This window comes from Delphinapterus leucas, chromosome 6, assembly GCF_059928025.1.
Source record: "Delphinapterus leucas isolate spDelLeu-1000000601 "Yukka" chromosome 6, BTC_Dleu_Yukka2, whole genome shotgun sequence".
In the NCBI taxonomy this organism is placed as follows: domain Eukaryota; kingdom Metazoa; phylum Chordata; class Mammalia; order Artiodactyla; family Monodontidae; genus Delphinapterus; species Delphinapterus leucas.
The window spans coordinates 123817712-123834758 of record NC_143134.1 but is presented as its reverse complement, the minus strand read 5'-3'; the positions used below and the strand labels follow the sequence as shown (position 1 = coordinate 123834758).

At 59.5% G+C, this 17047-nt stretch overlaps 1 protein-coding gene across 7 annotated transcripts in view; it reads left to right on the top strand.

Annotated features, from left to right (window-relative positions):
* SEC16A (SEC16 homolog A, endoplasmic reticulum export factor) overlaps positions 1-16423 on the top strand; it is a 32686-nt gene extending 16263 nt beyond the window's left edge. For 4 of the 7 annotated variants that reach the window (XM_022578163.3, XM_022578162.3, XM_089914007.1 and 1 more), the window contains exons 9-31: positions 164-225; positions 332-470; positions 889-1125; positions 2216-2313; positions 2846-2927; positions 3114-3231; positions 3392-3503; positions 3623-3728; positions 4405-4545; positions 5431-5544; positions 5714-5906; positions 6366-6611; positions 7106-7188; positions 8361-8519; positions 10013-10093; positions 10283-10339; positions 10470-10581; positions 10991-11128; positions 11422-11516; positions 12291-12365; positions 12882-12941; positions 13848-13925; positions 14852-16423. In XM_022578163.3, the coding sequence (XP_022433871.2) occupies positions 164-225; positions 332-470; positions 889-1125; positions 2216-2313; positions 2846-2927; positions 3114-3231; positions 3392-3503; positions 3623-3728; positions 4405-4545; positions 5431-5544; positions 5714-5906; positions 6366-6611; positions 7106-7188; positions 8361-8519; positions 10013-10093; positions 10283-10339; positions 10470-10581; positions 10991-11128; positions 11422-11516; positions 12291-12365; positions 12882-12941; positions 13848-13925; positions 14852-14917 (2652 nt within the window). In that variant the 3' untranslated portion in view covers positions 14918-16423. The remainder of the gene's footprint in view (positions 1-163; positions 226-331; positions 471-888; positions 1126-2215; positions 2314-2845; positions 2928-3113; positions 3232-3391; positions 3504-3622; positions 3729-4404; positions 4546-5430; positions 5545-5713; positions 5907-6365; positions 6612-7105; positions 7189-8360; positions 8520-10012; positions 10094-10282; positions 10340-10469; positions 10582-10990; positions 11129-11421; positions 11517-12290; positions 12366-12881; positions 12942-13847; positions 13926-14851) is intronic. The other 3 variants (XM_089914012.1, XM_089914010.1, XM_089914011.1) reach the window with 2 other exon arrangements.
* Positions 16424-17047: the final 624 nt, after the last annotated feature.

Below are 17047 nucleotides of genomic sequence, written 5' to 3'. Positions count from 1 at the left end.
TGCCCATACTCCGTGATGGAGGCTTTGCCTCCCCACTTGGAGGGACAGGCCGTCCTGAGGATGGCGTCCGTTCCTCTGTCTGCCGATGTAGCCAGGCTGGGCGTTGACCTGCCTGCCCCCGTGAACAGCTCTCTCTCTGTCCCCTCTCCTGTCCCCACCTCAGACCTTGCTGCAACACACGCCAGAGCAGGAGGAGATGCGGGCGTTCCCGGGGCCTCTTGGCAAGTATGTGCCCCACGATCGCGACCGCGGTGCCTTTCCGCCGGCAGTGCCGAGCACGGCCTCGCAGGTGCAGTGGCCGCTGCTCACCGAGTGTGTGTTCTTTTTGCAGAGATGACACCCATAAAGTGGATGTTATTAACTTTGCACAGAGCAAAGCTGCAAAATGTTTACAGAATGAAAATTTAATTGACAAAGAGTCCGCAAGTCTTCTTTGGAGCTTTATTGCTCTGTTATGCAGACAGAACGGGGTACGTGTCTCCTTCCTTGTAGAACTGCTCTTCTCGTGGGCCTCTAGTCCCGGGAGTCCTCAGTACCCCCGAGGAGGGTTAGGCGGGATTTCTGTACCAGGCTGCACCGTCCAGGGGCTCCCCCAGGACGAGTGTCTCGGCGGTGATTTGGGGACGCGGGAGCCAAGCAGGGTGCGTGGTTTGGGGTGAAGGGCGGTTTGGGCTCCTGGTCATCGGCCCGTCCGGTGCGTGCGGTCTGCCCGCCTCGCTCCCGGCCGAGTCGGGGGCGGCCCTGTGCCAAGGCGGTCGAAGTCGCTCGCCCGCGGAGGCCCTTCGTGGGCCTCCCCCGACCAGGGCCGGGGCTGTCCCGTCACTCCTGCAGGAGGGTGCTGCTTGTGGTTAAGCCTGTCTCCCTTCCTGCCCCTGCTGCCCCTCGCAGACCGTGGTGGGCACAGACATCGCGGAACTCTTGTTACGAGACCACCGAACCGTGTGGCTTCCTGGGAAGTCACCCAGTGAGGCCAACCTGATCGATTTCACTCATGAGCCTGCGGAGCAAGTGGAGGAGGAGTCTGGGGAGGCCCAGCTCTCGTTTCTCACTGACAGTCAGGCCGCCACCACCCTTGAGAAGGACACGGAGCGGTTCCGAGAGCTGCTGCTCTACGGCCGGAAGAAGGTGAGCGGCTCGGGCGCTGGGCGGGGGGCAGGGCCTGCTCTCGGGGTGCCAGCGTCTAGAGCGGAACGCGCTGCCGGGGTCTCGTTCTGCAAAGGCTGTCCGGCACCTCGTGTGTCGTGTCTGTGAAGGTGCGAATAGTGGCCTCTCCAGCGCTGCTGGTGTCAGACGTGCAGGTTCCGTGTTTAGTCATCTGACAGACGCGTAGACTGAGCTCAGGCTGCACCCCTGCCGTGTGTAGTGTGTCTCGGGGTAAACACGTGTGCGACACAGAGGCAGCGCGTTCTCACGCAGCTGGGGTGAGCTCACCGCGCCACCGCGAGTGGGTGCTGGGCACAGCCCGGGCCCAGGTGGGGAGCGCCGTGGGGACACGCCCGGGGTTTGCTCCGTGGGGCACCTGGTGGTGCAGCGGGCGCGGGGGGGGCACAGTTGGAGCGCCTGCTGGCCTCTGGCAGCGGGGGTCTGGTGGGCCCGGAGTTCTTGGCACTCTTATGTCACGATAGACTCAGAAGACTCATGTTTGGTGAGTAAATGGTCTTAATGTGGCCATTTTACAGCTAGTTGAAACCTTCTGATCTGTTACATTTAATTCCCATTTCTCTGTTGCAACGTTTCTGCTTCCTGGTCACAAGTTTTCTGAGTTGTGGCCCAGATCATTTTGGATACAGGGAGGCTGAAGTAATTAAGGCCCTGTTGGTGCTGAGCACAGGCCCTCAGGGCCCAGGGGTCACTCGGGGCCTGGGGAGTTCACGTCCCCCTGGCCTTTCTCATGGCGGAGATGACAGGTGGGAGAAGGCGGTGCTACTTCTCCGCCGTCCCTGGTTCTGACGGTGTGCTCGTCCTCTGTGCTGGTGATGAAAGCGGGGTTCCTACACAGAAACCTCCTCCCGCAGGGACTCTGCGGCTATAGTGAAAACGGTGAAACTCGCCCGCTCTTTGTTTTTGAACTGGGAACGTGTGTGTTGGAGCCTTTGATCCGTTTGCTTTTTCACGTGCAGCCGAGCCCTCTCCTCCTCCGTGACCGCGCGTGACGACACATGTTCCGTCGCTCCCGTTGTTCTCGGGGTTCAGAGAACCTCTCGATGCTTTGCAGGATGCTCTGGAGTCCGCGATGAAGAACGGCTTGTGGGGTCACGCCCTGTTACTTGCCAGCAAGATGGACAGCCGGACGCACGCCAGAGTCATGACCAGGTGAGGAGTCCAGCCGTGGGGACTGTCTCCGGGCGTGCCTGCAGGCGGGGGTCCGGGCCTCGTCAGCTTTGGGAAGCCCCCGGTCCCCATACTCTTGTCAGAGGAAGCTGGGGAGTCCCGTCTGCCACCCACGGCTGTGGGCTTGCTGGGCCCTCTTCCTCGGGTTGTGTTGCTAAAGGATTTAAATTTTTTTGTTAACTTCAGGCTTTTTAATTCTATAAAATCTCAGCAGGGAGTTCCCTGGCAGTCCAGTGGTTAGGACTGTGCGCTTCCACTGCCAGGGGCCCTGGTTCAGTCCCTGGAACTAAGACCCCGCATGCCACGCAGTGTGACCCCCCCCCCCAAAAAATCTCAGTGAATTCCATCGTCTGCATCCTTTACAGCCTTTTAAAGACATTGCAGTGTGTCCACTTGGCCCAGGTCAAGCATCAAGCCAGTCACCAAAGCGTCTGAGATGAGACCAGACTAGTTTTTCGTGTCCTGTTTACTGAACCAGGCTGAGCTAGGGCTTTCTCTGTTCGCGTCTGCCCAGGTTCGCCAACAGCCTTCCGATCAACGACCCTCTGCAGACGGTCTACCAGCTGATGTCCGGGCGGATGCCAGCCGCGTCCACGGTCAGTATGGGGGTCCTAACGGCAGCCTCCGCAGCTCAGCCGTCTGTTCAGAGCCCGCTCCCAGGAGGGCTCGCCTCCCAGGCACGAGGCTAGCGTTTCCATCCTGCTCCTGGACTTTGAGCACTGCAGAGTTGAGATGGCAGTGTGTTCCAAGGATGAGGGTTTTCTGCTTGTCTCTGGTTTCAGTGTTGTGGAGATGAGAAGTGGGGAGACTGGCGGCCGCACCTGGCCATGGTTTTGTCCAACCTGAACAACAACGTGGACGTGGAAGCCCGGGCGATGGCCACAATGGGGGACACTCTGGGTAGGTCAGACGCCGACATAGAAGGCGGGCCTGGGGCTGCTGTCAGATGCTCGGGACCCCGAGACTGTCCCTCCGTCTGGGGTCTCTCTGCTGTCTCTGTGAGCGCTCTGATCTCCGGGAGATCCTGTGACCGAGGCCCGCCTGCTTTATGTACCTTCAGCCTCGAGAGGACTCCTTGATGCTGCACACTTCTGCTACCTCGTGGCTCAGGTTGGATTTGGGGTTTATACCAAGAAAACCACAAAACTCGTCTTAATTGGATCAAACCACAGGTGAGGAATTGCATAATTAGAAAGGAAAAGCCCCTCCCTTGGCTAACCCAGACTGGCGCGTGGAGCGCTGGCCCTTCGGTGACCCGCTCAAAGGTGACGGCTGCTCATGTCCTCCACAGTTTGCCATTTTTAAAGTTTGCGACCAACGAAGCTATTCAGAGGACAGAAGCCTATGAGTACGCTCAGTCCCTGGGGGCGCAGACCTGCTCCTTACCCAGCTTCCAGGTGGGTGGGGCCCCACGGCTCCAGCTCTGACGGGGGTGGGGGGGGGCAGGGCTGGGGGAGTGGGTGCTGACAAGACCACAGTCGTTTAGGGGTTTTATTCAAAAAACGTAAAGAACAATGAAGTGTTTTTGGAAATCTCGAGGAGATGTTTGATCTGTAATGTTCGAGAATTAAAGTTTGCCGATTTGAGAATTTTGTTAGCATTTTGGTTCTTAATGTTTTCAGTATTAAAAACTTTTAGTGTTTGGTTTCAAGTACTTTTCTATCAACTGTGGACCATGTTTCGGGAGGGTGGTATCTGACCAGGACTGTGCTTGTGTGTCTGAAACGGGGCAGAGCATCAGTGCCAACAGAGCAGGGTGACTGCGTTGGTGGCTCCCGAGAGGCGGTCTTCGTGGGGGTGCGTGCGCATGGTGGCACCTCGTGGTCACTCCGTGGTCACTCGGTGGTCGAGAGCCCTGACGGCTCTGTTAAGGGTGTTGAAGAGAGAAAGTGAGTTTCTCAGAAGCTTAGTTGTTTACCCTGATGTAAAGTAGCTCAGGGAACGGGCCCAGCTCTGCCGTGGGCAGGCGTTGGGGACGCGCAGGGTAGCGTCAGCCTGCGGGAGGGCACAGGTGACGCTGGGGACCAGTGGGGGGCACGCAGCACCGTTCACCTCGCCATCGGTGTGTCTCAGGTGTTTAAGTTCATCTACTGCTGCCGCCTGGCCGAGATGGGGCTCGCCACGCAGGCCTTCCACTACTGCGAGGTGATCGCCAAGAGCGTCCTAGCGCAGCCCCGCGGACACTCCTCAGTGCTTCTCCGCCAGCTGGTTCAGGTAACTCTTCCTCGACGTCGCCGCGCCCGTGCGCCGCGTGGGGCCGCGTGGGGTGCTCGTGACCAGAGGGCGCGGGGCTGCCTGCTCGGCCCGGTTGAGACCTGCGTGCTCTCGGGCAGGCGCTTGGTGCTTTGCGGTGCAGCACAGCAGCCCTCGGGGCGTCCCGTGCAGAGACTTGGAGGTGAGCCTGGGTGTGAGGAGGACCCCGCCTGCAGGAGGCTCGTGTCTCGAGGCATCCTCGCCTCGCGCTTAGCGCTGAGAGGTTCTGGGAGCCGCAGCCTGGGGTGGGTCCCGGCTGCGGCCCTGCGGCCCCAGGCTCTCGCTCCGGAAGACGGAGACCGCGTGACCACCCTCCCACCGGCGCCCGGCACCAGGGGCGCCGCGTCAGTGTGTTCCTCTCCTCCTGGAGCTTCGTTTTCGGAATGTGTCCATGTGATACCAAAAATGTTTTTCTTACGGGAACTTCGGGACACCTGCAGAAACAGGGTAATTCAGGAACCCTGTTTCCATCTGGCAGCTTCAGGAGTTAACGCGAGGTCAGGCGTGTTTGGCCCGTGCCCGCCTGCTGGCCCCCCAGAGCGTGAGCATTGCCAGGGCGGTTGGCATCTCAGTGAGTGGAGCTGAGCAGAGGCGGGCTCAGCTCCCGCGGGTCCGGATGCCGCGGGCTCCATGCCGTTGGCTCGGCAGGCCGGCGCGGTGGGTGCTCGCGCTCCAGGCGGTCAGGGACGGGCCGCGTGAGCCCGCCTCAGGAAGGTCCCCGCAGCGGACGAGGGCTGCGCCTTTGACGTTGCAGGCGCGCTTGCCCCACGTCCCAGTGGGTTTCGAAGGCACGGTTTGGCCGCTGTCACCTGTGGGAACAGGGTCTTCATCTGCGTGCGTTTCCAGGTCGCCTCCCAGCTGCGCCTCTTCGACCCTCAGCTGAAGGAGAAGCCGGAGGAGGAGGCTGCTGCGGAGCCTGCCTGGCTGGTCCAGCTGCAGCTCGTGGAGAAGCAGGTCAAGGTGCGCTGGGCTCCGGTCGTGGGGCCCGACGGGGAGCCGTGTTCACGCGGAAGGTGGCGGGTGTGAGCAGCTCAGCTCAGCGGCGCCCGGTGCCCGGTGAGGGGGAAGGTGCACCTGGGCCATGGCGGTCGGCGGCCGGCATGGAGACCCTGAGGTCCTTCTCCCTCAGGAGGGCACCGCGGCCTGGAGCCTGGACAGAGCCTTCCCCCCACGCTGTCCCAGCTCGCCACACTCCGAGGTGGGGCCGTGTGACGGCCCAGCACCCGTGCAGCCGGCGGGCCTGGGCACCGACAACGCGCTGCTGGCGCCGCCTGTGCCCAGCGCTGACCACTTGGGCCAGGACGTGCGGCTGCTGCCCTCAGGTGAGCCCGTGCCGCCCTGGGCCCCTGTTCTGAACGTGCAGCGTCCCTGTCTTGCTGCCCAGAGGGTCGGGCCGTCTGTCCCCCCACCTTGGCCCTCTGCTTTCTCTCTGCCCCTCCCTCCCTTGGTGTGAGCCCACTGGTCTCGCGGCCTTAAAGGTCTGGGTGCGGGGGGACTCAGTGAAGGCAGAGCCGGGCCTGGGCCAGGCGGCCGCTCGCTGGGCTGTGCCGGGGTCGTGCTGCGGCTTAGAGCCCACGCCCCGTGCTGTGCCGAGTGAGGTCCTCCCCTCGGCCCTGAAAAGCGTGTGTCCCGCTTCCCTAAACCAGTGACAGCCCGGCAGCTTCAGCCTTTGTGCTTGGACGGTTGGTTCCTTGGCCCTCGATGAAGGAAACGTGCCCTGCGGAAGTCACTGGAGTGAGCACGTAACCTCAGGCATTCTCTTGTCCGTCGTCTCCCCGCAGCTCCACTGACGCTCCCCGACGGTCAGCCGGCCTTCCCCGCCAGGGTGCTGATGTGCCCAGGGCCACCACCCGTGGGCCCCGGCGAGCTGGGGCCTGGCTGTGGACCCCCAGGGGCTGCACTTGGCCTTCCAGAGCCCTCTGGGCCTGATCCCGTGGCTCCGTACCCAGGGCCTGGCCTGCCATCTGGCGCACCATCTCTCCAAGAGACTGAACATCTGCTCCCGGAGGCCAGGAGCCAGGACGCAGGTGGGTCTGCGAGGTGCCGTCTGGAGACCAGAGTGAACTTGGCTTTGGCGTTGAAGGGGCTAACTGGTAGGAGAGACTTAAGTCGTTCACACTTGGAGCAAAGCACGTTCCTTAGTGTGTGCCGAAAGTTCTAGAAGCTGATTGAAGATCGGTGACTTGACCTTTTGTTGGGATGTGAGGTGGGAGTGGGTGTCCAGGGCGTGGCCGGGGGGCGCCCGCCTGCAGCCTTTGTGAAGGCACTGGGGAGGCCGTGACCCTCCTTCTGGAGGGCAGTCTTGTCCCTGACCATCTGTCTACTTGCACGGCCTGGCTTGAAAAGAGAAACTATTTTCACATATTTAGGAACATTCCATTCTTGGTTTGTGAAGCCCACATCGGGAGGCGTGGTAGGAGGGGCTGCGCGTGTCTCCAGCAGTGTCTCTTGGCCGCGCCTGCTCCCTCTGCTGTGGGCTTGGTGATGCCGCGGTCACAGGAGCTCTCGTTTCCCTTGACAGGAATGATGCCACAAGAGGCACCCGGCAGAAACGCGCTGTCGGAGCTAGGAGAAGAGGATTTTGGTGGAAAATTTGCTAATGTGGTACTTTCCCACTTCTTTTTTGTTTTTTAAGCTATTTTTCATGAACTCCACTGAATAAGTATTTAAACTCTTTGTTCTTAAGTTGTAAGTAGAAAGATAATAGTTAAAATTATCAGATTATCTTTTGAATCGTTTCTTAAAGAGAAAACTTGAATCCTTAAAATGTGAAGAGTTGATGAAAACATTAATAGGGGAAAAGATAATTTAATAGTGTAAAAATAGGTATCTTAAGGAGAAGAAATGCTCATCTACAATGAAACTACCTTGTCAATTTTAACTTTTCTAAAATGGAAAAACTTCCCTGATTTCTGCATCTCTTTCTACAATAGGATTCGTAAAATTTTCAGTGGTGTTTTTAAAACCAAGATTCATTTTATCAGACATGCTCGATATAAATACCACCTTGGTGTGCTGTGATCCCAGTGATGGGGGGTGGGAGGATAAACGCCTTCATGTAAACTGCACTCTGGAAGCCTCTACAGGTGCCTGCTCTTTGTGGGCATCCCATCAGCAGGAGATTGCTGTAGTCCAAACCCTCCTTACGTTTTCCGCCATTAAACATTCTGTCCCTGCGAAAGAAAAAATGAGAGTTGACTGTACTGAAAACAGTCTCAACCCAGGGATGAGTATTTTTTTAAATGCTTCTATCTTATTTCTTTGTGTTTTTTTTTTTTTGCGGTACGCGGGCCTCTCACCGTTGTGGCCTCTCCCGTCGTGGAGCACAGGCTCCGGACGCGCAGGCTCAGCGGCCATGGCTCACGGGCCCAGCCGCTCCGCGGCATGTGGGATCCTCCCGGACCGGGGCACGAACCCGTGTCCCCTGCATCAGCAGGCGGACTCTCAACCACTGCGCCACCAGGGAAGCCCGCTTCTATCTTTTAAAATGCCCACTGCCACCCCCTCTAACCAGTCTTCTCCTCGGTGCACATACGTATCCCATCTCCTCCGGCCCAGCAACCCCATAGAATTCTTGAATCCGCATCGTGAGCGCCGTGATGCTCCTAGAAAACGTTGCCCTTGAGTCCACTCGGCCCTGGGGAAGCGGAGGAGCCGCCCTCACCAGCCCCTCCTTGCCTGGCTCTGCTCACCGTAGTGACGTAGCCTCTCGTGAAGTCTTAAGAGCTCCTGGGGAGGTGCCCCCGGTGAGCCTGCTTCGTGTTACCTTGGGACAGGGCTCCTCAAGGACGTCCCAGGGCTCCGAGTCACCTCCGGGCTGGGGGAGCGCTGGCTCAGGGGTCCTGCAGCCGCCTCCGCCTCCGCCACTGACGCCCGCGCCCGACGTGAAGAGACCTGTCCAGGCAGCCAGGAAAGAGACCAAGGAGCCCAAGAAGGTGACTCACAGCCCCCAGCTGGGCGGGGCCGGGGGCGGGGCCGGGGCTCTGCTCCCCTGTCCTCACGCTGAGGCGAGGAGAAGGAATGTGTTTCTGTTTAAATCAAGCCAGAGGGGCAGTGAGCGTGTGGTGAAGCGCGAGTGTCTGTGTGTCCGTGTCCACGTGTAAGCCCGCCAGCTCAGAGCTGGAGCCGTGCCTGCCTCCCGGACGCCCATGGGTCCAGGGCCCGTCCACACGCTGCCCAGGGGGTGGTCTCTGCCCGACCTCTGTCACCACTGCTTGGCTTCGGCTCTTCCCGAAATTCACGCGAAGGGGGTCCCTTCTTGTCGTTGTGTAGTGATGTCGATCGTGTGCGTACGCCGCGGTTTTATGTATCCTTTCTCCCAACGCAGGACGCTTGGGATTATTGGGAATAAAGCCACGTGAGCGTTCTCGTCTGTGTCTTTTGGTGGCAGATGCACTTGTTTCTCTTGGGTGTAGCCCGAGGTCACAGGACAGCTGTGTGTGTGGCTTTAGAACGTCCTGCCAGCCCGTCCTCCTCAGTGGTTTACCAGGCACCCCTTCCAGCGGCCCCGCCTCACCCCGGGGGCTGCGTTGTCGGCCATTGTGCTGGGCTTAGTGACACTTCGCTGTGGGTCCGTGTGCTTCTTCCCCCTCCACGCCCTCAAATGTGTGGGGCTGGCTCAGGTCTCCTCCCGTCCTTCGTGGGGTCCTCAGAGGTCGGCAGGCGTTGTTGCATGTTGTGGACGCAGGTCCTGCCGGATGTGCGTGTGTGCACACCTCCTCCAGCCTGTGGGTGGCTTTTAACGGCTACTGTCTTAGGTAAACACAAGTGTGATTCAAAACACGTGCGGGCCGTGAGGGTAGAGCAGGACCTCCAGACGGGGTGTGACGTGCAGGGGGCTGCTCCCCGCCCAGCACGGGGCCGTCCGCTCTGCCGCAGATTCAGAGAAGCGGGTGAGGGGGTGTGGAGTTGCTGCTGCCTTTTGTGGTAGACGTCAAGGGCAGCGTATGCAGGATAAAGTCAATGTCCCCGAAGCCTAATCTCTGCCAGCCTCGGAGCACGAGGGCCTCTTCTTAGAGCCCACGCGGACTCCCCAGCCGTCGCCACCCCTGCGGGGGGATGTCTCAGGCTGCTCATTTGTTGGCATTCAGACGTGAAACGCTCCAAGAGGCAAGCTGTCGTTCTAATTTTTTTTAAGTGTGGTAAAGTATACAGAAAACTTACCGCTTCAACTGACTTCAGTGCCTGGCTCTGGCTCTGGGGCCTCAAGCACACTGCCATGCACCCGTCCCGGGACTTTGTCGTCTTCCCAGACTGAAGCCCTGCCGCCCAGACTCGCTGCCGCCTGGCCCACACCTGCTTCCTGTCTCCGTGGCTTAGCCGCCTCCAGGCGCGCGTGGGCCACATAGGCTTGGTTGGCCCTTGTGTGTTGGGCTCCTTGCGCTCAGCGCCAGGCCCTCAGGGTTGTCCTGGTCGTTTTTATGTCCAGAGCAGTGACTCCTGGTTCTCTCGTTGGCTGCCTGTGAAGAAGAGGACAGAAGCTTACTTGCCAGACGACAAGAACAAATCGGTGCGTCCTGCCGGGTGGGCCCGGGGGGGCCAGTGGGTCCCGCAGCGGCGCGTCCGCCCGCCTGTCTGCGTGGAGTGACGGCTCCGGAGCGGACCTGAGCTGGCGCCTCGGAAGCAGTCAGGTTCTGATTTCTGATTCTGTCCAGCTTTTGCTACTGAGTTTTCTTTTTACCTTTCACAATTGTGGCAGATCGTCTGGGATGAAAAGAAGAACCGCTGGGTGGACACGAACGAGCCAGAGGAGGAGGTGAGCCGGGATCCAGGCGCTCGCTGTGGCCGGGCGGGGAGCCCCGCCCTGGGCAGGGGCCTCCGTCTGCAGGGGTCCCCGTGGGCTCCGGGTCAGCGCGCAGACCCCGCACTGGTCTTTCCCTCCGCAGAAGAAGGCTCCGCCCCCACCTCCAACATCCCTTCCCAAGGCTCTGCAAGCTGCCCACCCTGGCCCTGGAGGGCCCCCCAGACCCGCTGTGAACATGTATTCTAGAAAAGCAGGTAATGACAGCCAACCAGAAATCAGAGTTCACTTGGGTAATTTATTTGTCCTACAGGCGGGCCAGAGTTCAGCGATGATAACGTGCCCGCGAGGTGGTAGTTATTTTTCCACCAGGAGGAGGACTGGTTTTCTGAGGATGAGTCCCCGGGGGGTGGGGGGCCAGCTCTCTAGAGAGTTCAGCGTTCCTGGGCGGACCATCCTATCACTGGGGAGCTAAGGGCGGAGCGGATGCGATCGGCCGTGCCGTGGTGTGAAGTGGGACCCCTCGCCCGGGCAGAAGCCAAGCAAGTGTGCCCCAGGAGGGGCCCCCTTCCGGGCCAGGCCGCCCCCGGGAGCGGAAGCCTGGCCCGGTGCTCTCCGGACACCAGGAGGACGGCGGGGTGACCTCGCTCCCTCTCCCCGTGGCAGCCCGAGCCCGAGCGCGCTACGTGGACGTCTTGAACCCGGGGGGCCCCCAGCGGAGTGAGCCAGCCCTTGCTCCCGCGGACTTCTTTGCGCCACTGGCCCCGCTCCCAATTCCCACACACCTGTTCGGACCAGACCCAGGTAGGCAGCACGGGAACAGCTGTCTGTGTGCAGCTTCTGACCTTTGGCCTCTTTCTGAGAGCCTCTGGCCTTAATCCTCTTTTAAGAAGAGATAACTACTCACCCACACGCAGAGCGCCCGAGGTTCCCCTCTGCTTGTCTGCGGACTTGTTTCCCTTGGTCTGCCTGAGGACCTGGGTGCAGCTCTCCCCTGGGGCTGTTCCCTTTGGGCCCCAGCGACGGGGGGTGGGGGGGGTGGGGGGGGGTGGGGGTGGGGGGACGAGTGACCACCTCCCCCACTGTCCCCTTCACAGATGCAGAGGAAGCACTGCCTGCCGAGGGGGCTGGCAGGGAAGGGCAGGCACCGACGGGGGATCCAGCCAAGCCAGAGCCTGCCTCGGAGCCCAAGGTGATCAGTGCCGTGGGCCCAGGCGGGGGGTCGGGCAGTGGGAATTTGCCTCCTGCCCCGACCCGAGGCGGCCCTGACCTTCTCCAGAGTCTCGTGTACACAGAGCTTACGGTGTGGGTCACACGCGCATTACCTAGTAATTTTGTCTTGCTAAACTTTTTACAGTGAAGAGGGTTTTTTTGGAATGATTATAATGTGTATGTGCAACGCAGTCGTTCAGAGTTTGGTCTCTGAGGTTGGTTGGACCTGGATTTCAGCCCTGTCTTCTCCAGTAATTAGCTTTTTTTTTGCGGTGCACGGGCCTCTCACTGCTGTGGCCTCTCCCGTTGTGGAGCACAGGCTCCGGACATGCAGGCTCAGCGGCCATGGCTCACGGGCCCAGCTGCTCCGCGGCATGTGGGATCTTCCCAGACCGGGGCACGAACCCGTGTCCCCTGCATCGGCAGGCAGACTCTCAACCACTGCGCCACCAGGGAAGCCCCAGTAATTAGCTTTTTAAAGGTGGGGGTCCCTCAGCGCCTCTGAGCCTCAGCGTCCTGCCCTGTGGATGGGCCGACGAGAGCGCAGATCGCAGGGCCGCGGTGGGGCTCACGGCAGGCGCTCAGTAAGGATGCGCTGCGGGTGTTGGAATAGCAGGTCCACGCGGCACCCTTTCACGACCCCTCAGTGGGAGCGCCCCGTGGGGTAGAGCGGGCCGTCCTGGGTGGTCCTGCCTCGGTGGGTGCCTCCGATGCACGGGCTTTGCAGTAGCTGGCCTCCCTGCTGTCCCGGCAGGTGCTCAGTTCGGCGGCGTCGCTCCCTGGACCTGAACGCCCACCCTCCGGAGCGGACGGTTCCCAGGGAGGAGAGGTAAACGGTGCCCGATGAGCGCATCTGCTGAAGGTCTGGGCTGAGGAAGCTCATTTTATTGTCCAGATGGCTTCTTTAAAACGAAGTTAATGGGTAGGAAAAGGGCAGCTTAGAAACTTTCTAGAACTCAAAAAGTGTTGTATTCCTTAAAGTCACGCTTGTTTCCGCAGAGTTGTTTGGGAGCTCTGGCTAGAGTGAAGGGCTGCGTGTGTGTTCGGCAGCCGGGCTCGCCCCTCTGCCGGGCTCTCTTGTCCTCGGTCCCTCGGGGGGCACGAGGTCTGGCCGCCTTGGGCCCAGGCCTGGGCAGACCTCCCTCCCCGCAACCAGGGGTCGTTTCCAGTAAAAACTGCACATGAAAATAGGAGTTTCAGGCTAACTCTGGCTTTTCTCCCATCGAGCCGTGCTGATCCTAACGGCGTCATAAAGCTCTTTGGGATTGAACTGCCGGCTTGGAGCAGTGACGTGCATGTTGATTTCTGTATCTGTCTGTGTCTGCGTGTTCTTGCTGTTTTGTAGCTTTCGCGCCGTAGTTCACTGAGCTCGTTATCACGTGAAGTGAGCCAGCATTTTAACCAGGTACCTGTGGCTGGCCGTGTGCCCTGGACATGGATTTGAACGGGGTTGTCTGTCTTTCCTTTGAGATCGCTATGCTGGTCGGTCATCGTGCCCCTGGCCACTGACATTACTTGTCACCTCCCAGCCATCACATGCCTGAGGATGCAGTGTTCCTTTCTTTAGAAGTTTTTAAAGGGTGGTGTTGAATAGCCAGACACATCAACAATCGAACCGACCCCAAGAAGCTTGTAGTGAACGAACCAGTTCTGTGCAAGTGCTCTTTCTGAATTGGTTTTTTCAAACGACTAGCCATAGGCATAGCCTCAGAGAGAGAGAGAGACAGAGTGTGTGTGTGTGGGGGGGGGGGGGTCAGGATGCTCTCATTTGAAAGAGAGAATTCTGTTTTCTGACAAGCACGAGAAGGTTTATTTTAGGCAGGCAGAGCGAGGCAGTGACAGCTGTCCGGGGTCGCTCTGTGTGGGAAATAAAGGAATACTTCATCTTCTCTGCGTATTGGGGCACTGAGCTTTTCCCTCGGCTTGGCAGAAAGGCTTCATGTGACTTGTTTTATGTGTGAATTAAAACGCTGGATTTTGTAGCTGGACACCTGAGGTCTACAGCAGCCAAAAGCACCTACTAAGGGCTCCCCCTGGCGCTGAGTGCCAGCTCAGAGCTCCGTGCCACCTCATGTGTGCGCTCTGGTTCTAAAGCATCGCACTCTGCATGCTGCTTTGGTTTTTACCGTTTTCCTATGAACCATTAAATAATTAAATACAGCGTTGCAAGAAGTATCTTTGACCAGCTTCTGTGGCACGTTTGAAAGTATTGATATTATAAACCCTTTCTCAGAAATAGTACCTGTATTTGCAAATGAAACAAGCCGCCGTGCACTGTTAGTTGTTGAGGTGAGCTCTCTGTGCTTCTCAGGCTCCGGGTGCTCACGCCCCTGCAGGGGGCCCTCCCGCAGCAGCGGTGCCCTTCTACAACCCTGCTCAGTTTGCACAAGTAAGTGCCCCTGCTGTCTCCCCGGGGCAGGTGGGAGCAGGGTGGGGGCTCCCCCGGTGAGACCCTGACTCGCCTGCTCACCCTCTCCGGCTCTGCCACGGCCCTGGGTGGGGGTGCCCCCGCCGGTTCCTGCTGACTCCCTTCCCCATGCTGGCCTTGGCCTCCCTTTACCTGGTAGCTCGTGACCTCCAGGCCGGGAAGGTCATGAATGCTTCCTTTTATTTCTCTCCCTCCCAGGCTCTGGCCTGTGGAGGATGGACTGGCCGCCAGTCTGGGGAGGAGCGCAGGTTGGGGGGCAGGGGTCTGTGGGGAGGTCTTGGCTTTCGGGATGCAAAGCCTCACCTGACACCGGCCCGTCCCTGCCCTCACCGCCTCGTGTCCCCGGCCTCGGGCTTCCTCGGGGGCGGGCCTTCCTGCGCCCTGCACCTTTCTCTCATCCCCGGCTGCCATCTGCTTCTCCATTCCACGATTCGGTAGTTGTTTTCTTCTCTCCTGTGACCTGCATCTTGCAGTTTATGCCTTTACAAAAGCTCCTTGACTGTCATTTCAGTTGGCATTTTCGCGGGAGCAAGAGGAAGCACCTGTGTTCTGTCCACGGCCTCCCCTGGGCATCCCTTGCACCCCTCGGTGGCAGGCCAGACCACGCTCTCCCTGGGCTCTTTAGACACCCAGCTGCTGGAGTCAGCCTCACCCCACCACCCTAACCAAGCTGCAGGCACCTTTAAAGGGAATGCCAAGATGTGCTGCTGACTTGGTCTGTGACCGTGGGCTTGCAAACAGAATAAAACGAACAGAACGTGCCTGTTTGCTGAGAGAACGGTCTGTTCTGGCTTGTTCCACAGACCTGCTGATCCTTCCCCAAGGGCCCCCCGCCCCGCCGTCGGGGACGGGCGTGCGGAGCTCAGTGCTGTCCCTTGTCGTTTCAGGCCTCTGCTGCCTCGGGAAGTTCAAGGACGGGAAGGATTGGCCAGAGAAAGTACCCAGCATGTTGAGCTAGGATGGCGCCTGTCCTGGACTGGCATTTGGAACCCTGAAGTGATTATTCCACCAAGAGCTCGCCAGACTGATTGCCTGCGACTCCCGTCTGTTCCCAAGTGGAGACGGATGCAGTGATTCAGAAATGATTTATGAAGTGTTGCCAGCATTAACTCCACACCTTCAGGAAGCTGGATGAAAAGAGGGAATGTGGGACTTACTAGAATCTTCCACCTGAAGGCATGATTTAAGGATCCAGCATTCACAGTCATTTGAGGATGTTACACTAAGTGAAGCTGGAAGCATCTTGGCTACGGGAGGACTTTGCTTTTCAGTAACTAAGGCACCTCTCAAAACCTCACGGTGAATTACTGCCAGATAAATCCCAGGGTCCTTGAAGACGCTGGAAGGAAACAGTGCACCTTTGACTCAGAGAGGAACGCGGCCAGGGGTGCACGTCCTGAGGTGGTCAGCCCCCACCTCGCGCTGTTGAACCTGGAAGGATGCTTCGTCTCAAAGGAAACATGGGCTTCATTTAGCAACAATTCCGTTAGGTTTCGAGCGCGGCCCTCGCTGCTGACGTGTGTTTATCTCCTGTAGTGAAGATGTGTCCAGCCCTGCGTAATTTCCTGTGGCCTCACTAGGACCATGACGCTTCCACGCAGCCGGAGGGACTGGCTCTGCTGTCAGCGAGGGGCGGCTCCGTCGCTGGGACAGAGCCACAGGGGCCTCGTGCTCTGACGTGACTGATCCGAGTTAATAAACCAGTGTCACAACTGTGACTGATAAGTTTGGTTTGGACTTTTCCCTGTGGACCAGCTGAGGCCATGTGTTCTGGCCCGCCTTCACGGTGCAGTCCAGTTGTCTGGCTTCCTCTCACCATTGCGTCATTTAAGGAGTAGGTAACATCTTGAAGAAAGTGGCTTAAAATAATTTCTTGTCAGAAGCTCTGGAATCTGATCTTTCTGCACCGAGACCTTCCGTGGCTAATATGCTGACTCAGCCTGTGAACCTGCACGGGGAGACCTCCTCCTGGCGGACTCAGCTTTAAGGCTTCATCGACTGTTCTTAAAACTGTTCACCTTCTTCTTCAGTCTAAGGAAAAGATTTAAATATTTAAAAAAATCATTAGGAAGTAATTTCTGTAGAACGCTGGGGGAACACGGTTTGTTGGGGCTTTAGTCCAAGGGTAGGGCTTGTGTGAGGGTGGGGTCCGCGCGGGCCGCTCTGGGCCACCTGCCGTCTAGGAAGGACTCACAGAACGGTTTCCAGAATGTTTCACTGATTCGTCCCTTTGGGAGAGGCCGACCTCGTCGATGGGCAGTCTCTCGCGTCCCAGGGTCAGCGCTCGGGGCGGTTCCTGGGCCGAGACCCACCTGGCGCCCTCGGCTTCCTCCTCAGCCCTGCCCGTCGTCCTCTGTGTCTGACTGCCAGCGACTTTTGATTCGAGAAGCTTCCTCTGAGGCGGGAGCTGCTATTTTTCCTAAGTGCACATTGTTAAATAAAATATTTTGCGCTCTCAAGCCCTTTCGCCATGTCTCCTTTTGTTGATTGGAAGCCCGTGGGGAGACCCTGGCCTCACCCGCCCCTTGTGGATTGGCTTATAGAGGCGCCCCGGGCCACTGCTCCCCGTCTTCTGCCAGACTCGCCCGTTAGGGGCTCCCAGGAAGAAGGGGCTCCTCTCTGATCGGCGGCGGGTGGGTGTGATGGGAAGACCCATCCTGATGGCAGTGACAACGAGGGCCCAGGGCAACGCTCTGCCTCCTAGTATCCCCTCTGCAGGGAACGTCCCCCCCCACTAGACGGAGAGGAGGGCAGGGGCTTCCGGGCGCGGGGAAGACGGGCAGCGGACCGGGCAGCGGACCGGGGAGCGGACCGGGGAGCGGGGCAGACGCGGGGAAGGGAGCCGCGGTGTTCCTGGCGCCCACCAGAGGGCGCCCTCCCGCCTCGCTTGGCGCCGCTGGGTCCTCCGGCCGCCAGTGGCCGCTGCGGGCGCCGGGGCCGGGGCCGCCCTGCCCGCCGGTTGCCGGGGAGCGGCCGCCGAAGCCCGCGGAGCTGGGGAGCAGGCGGCGCCCCGAGGTGGGGGCGCGGGGCTCGGTGACCCCGGGCGGGGCTGCGGGATGCGGGGCGGCAGTCCTGGAGGAGGT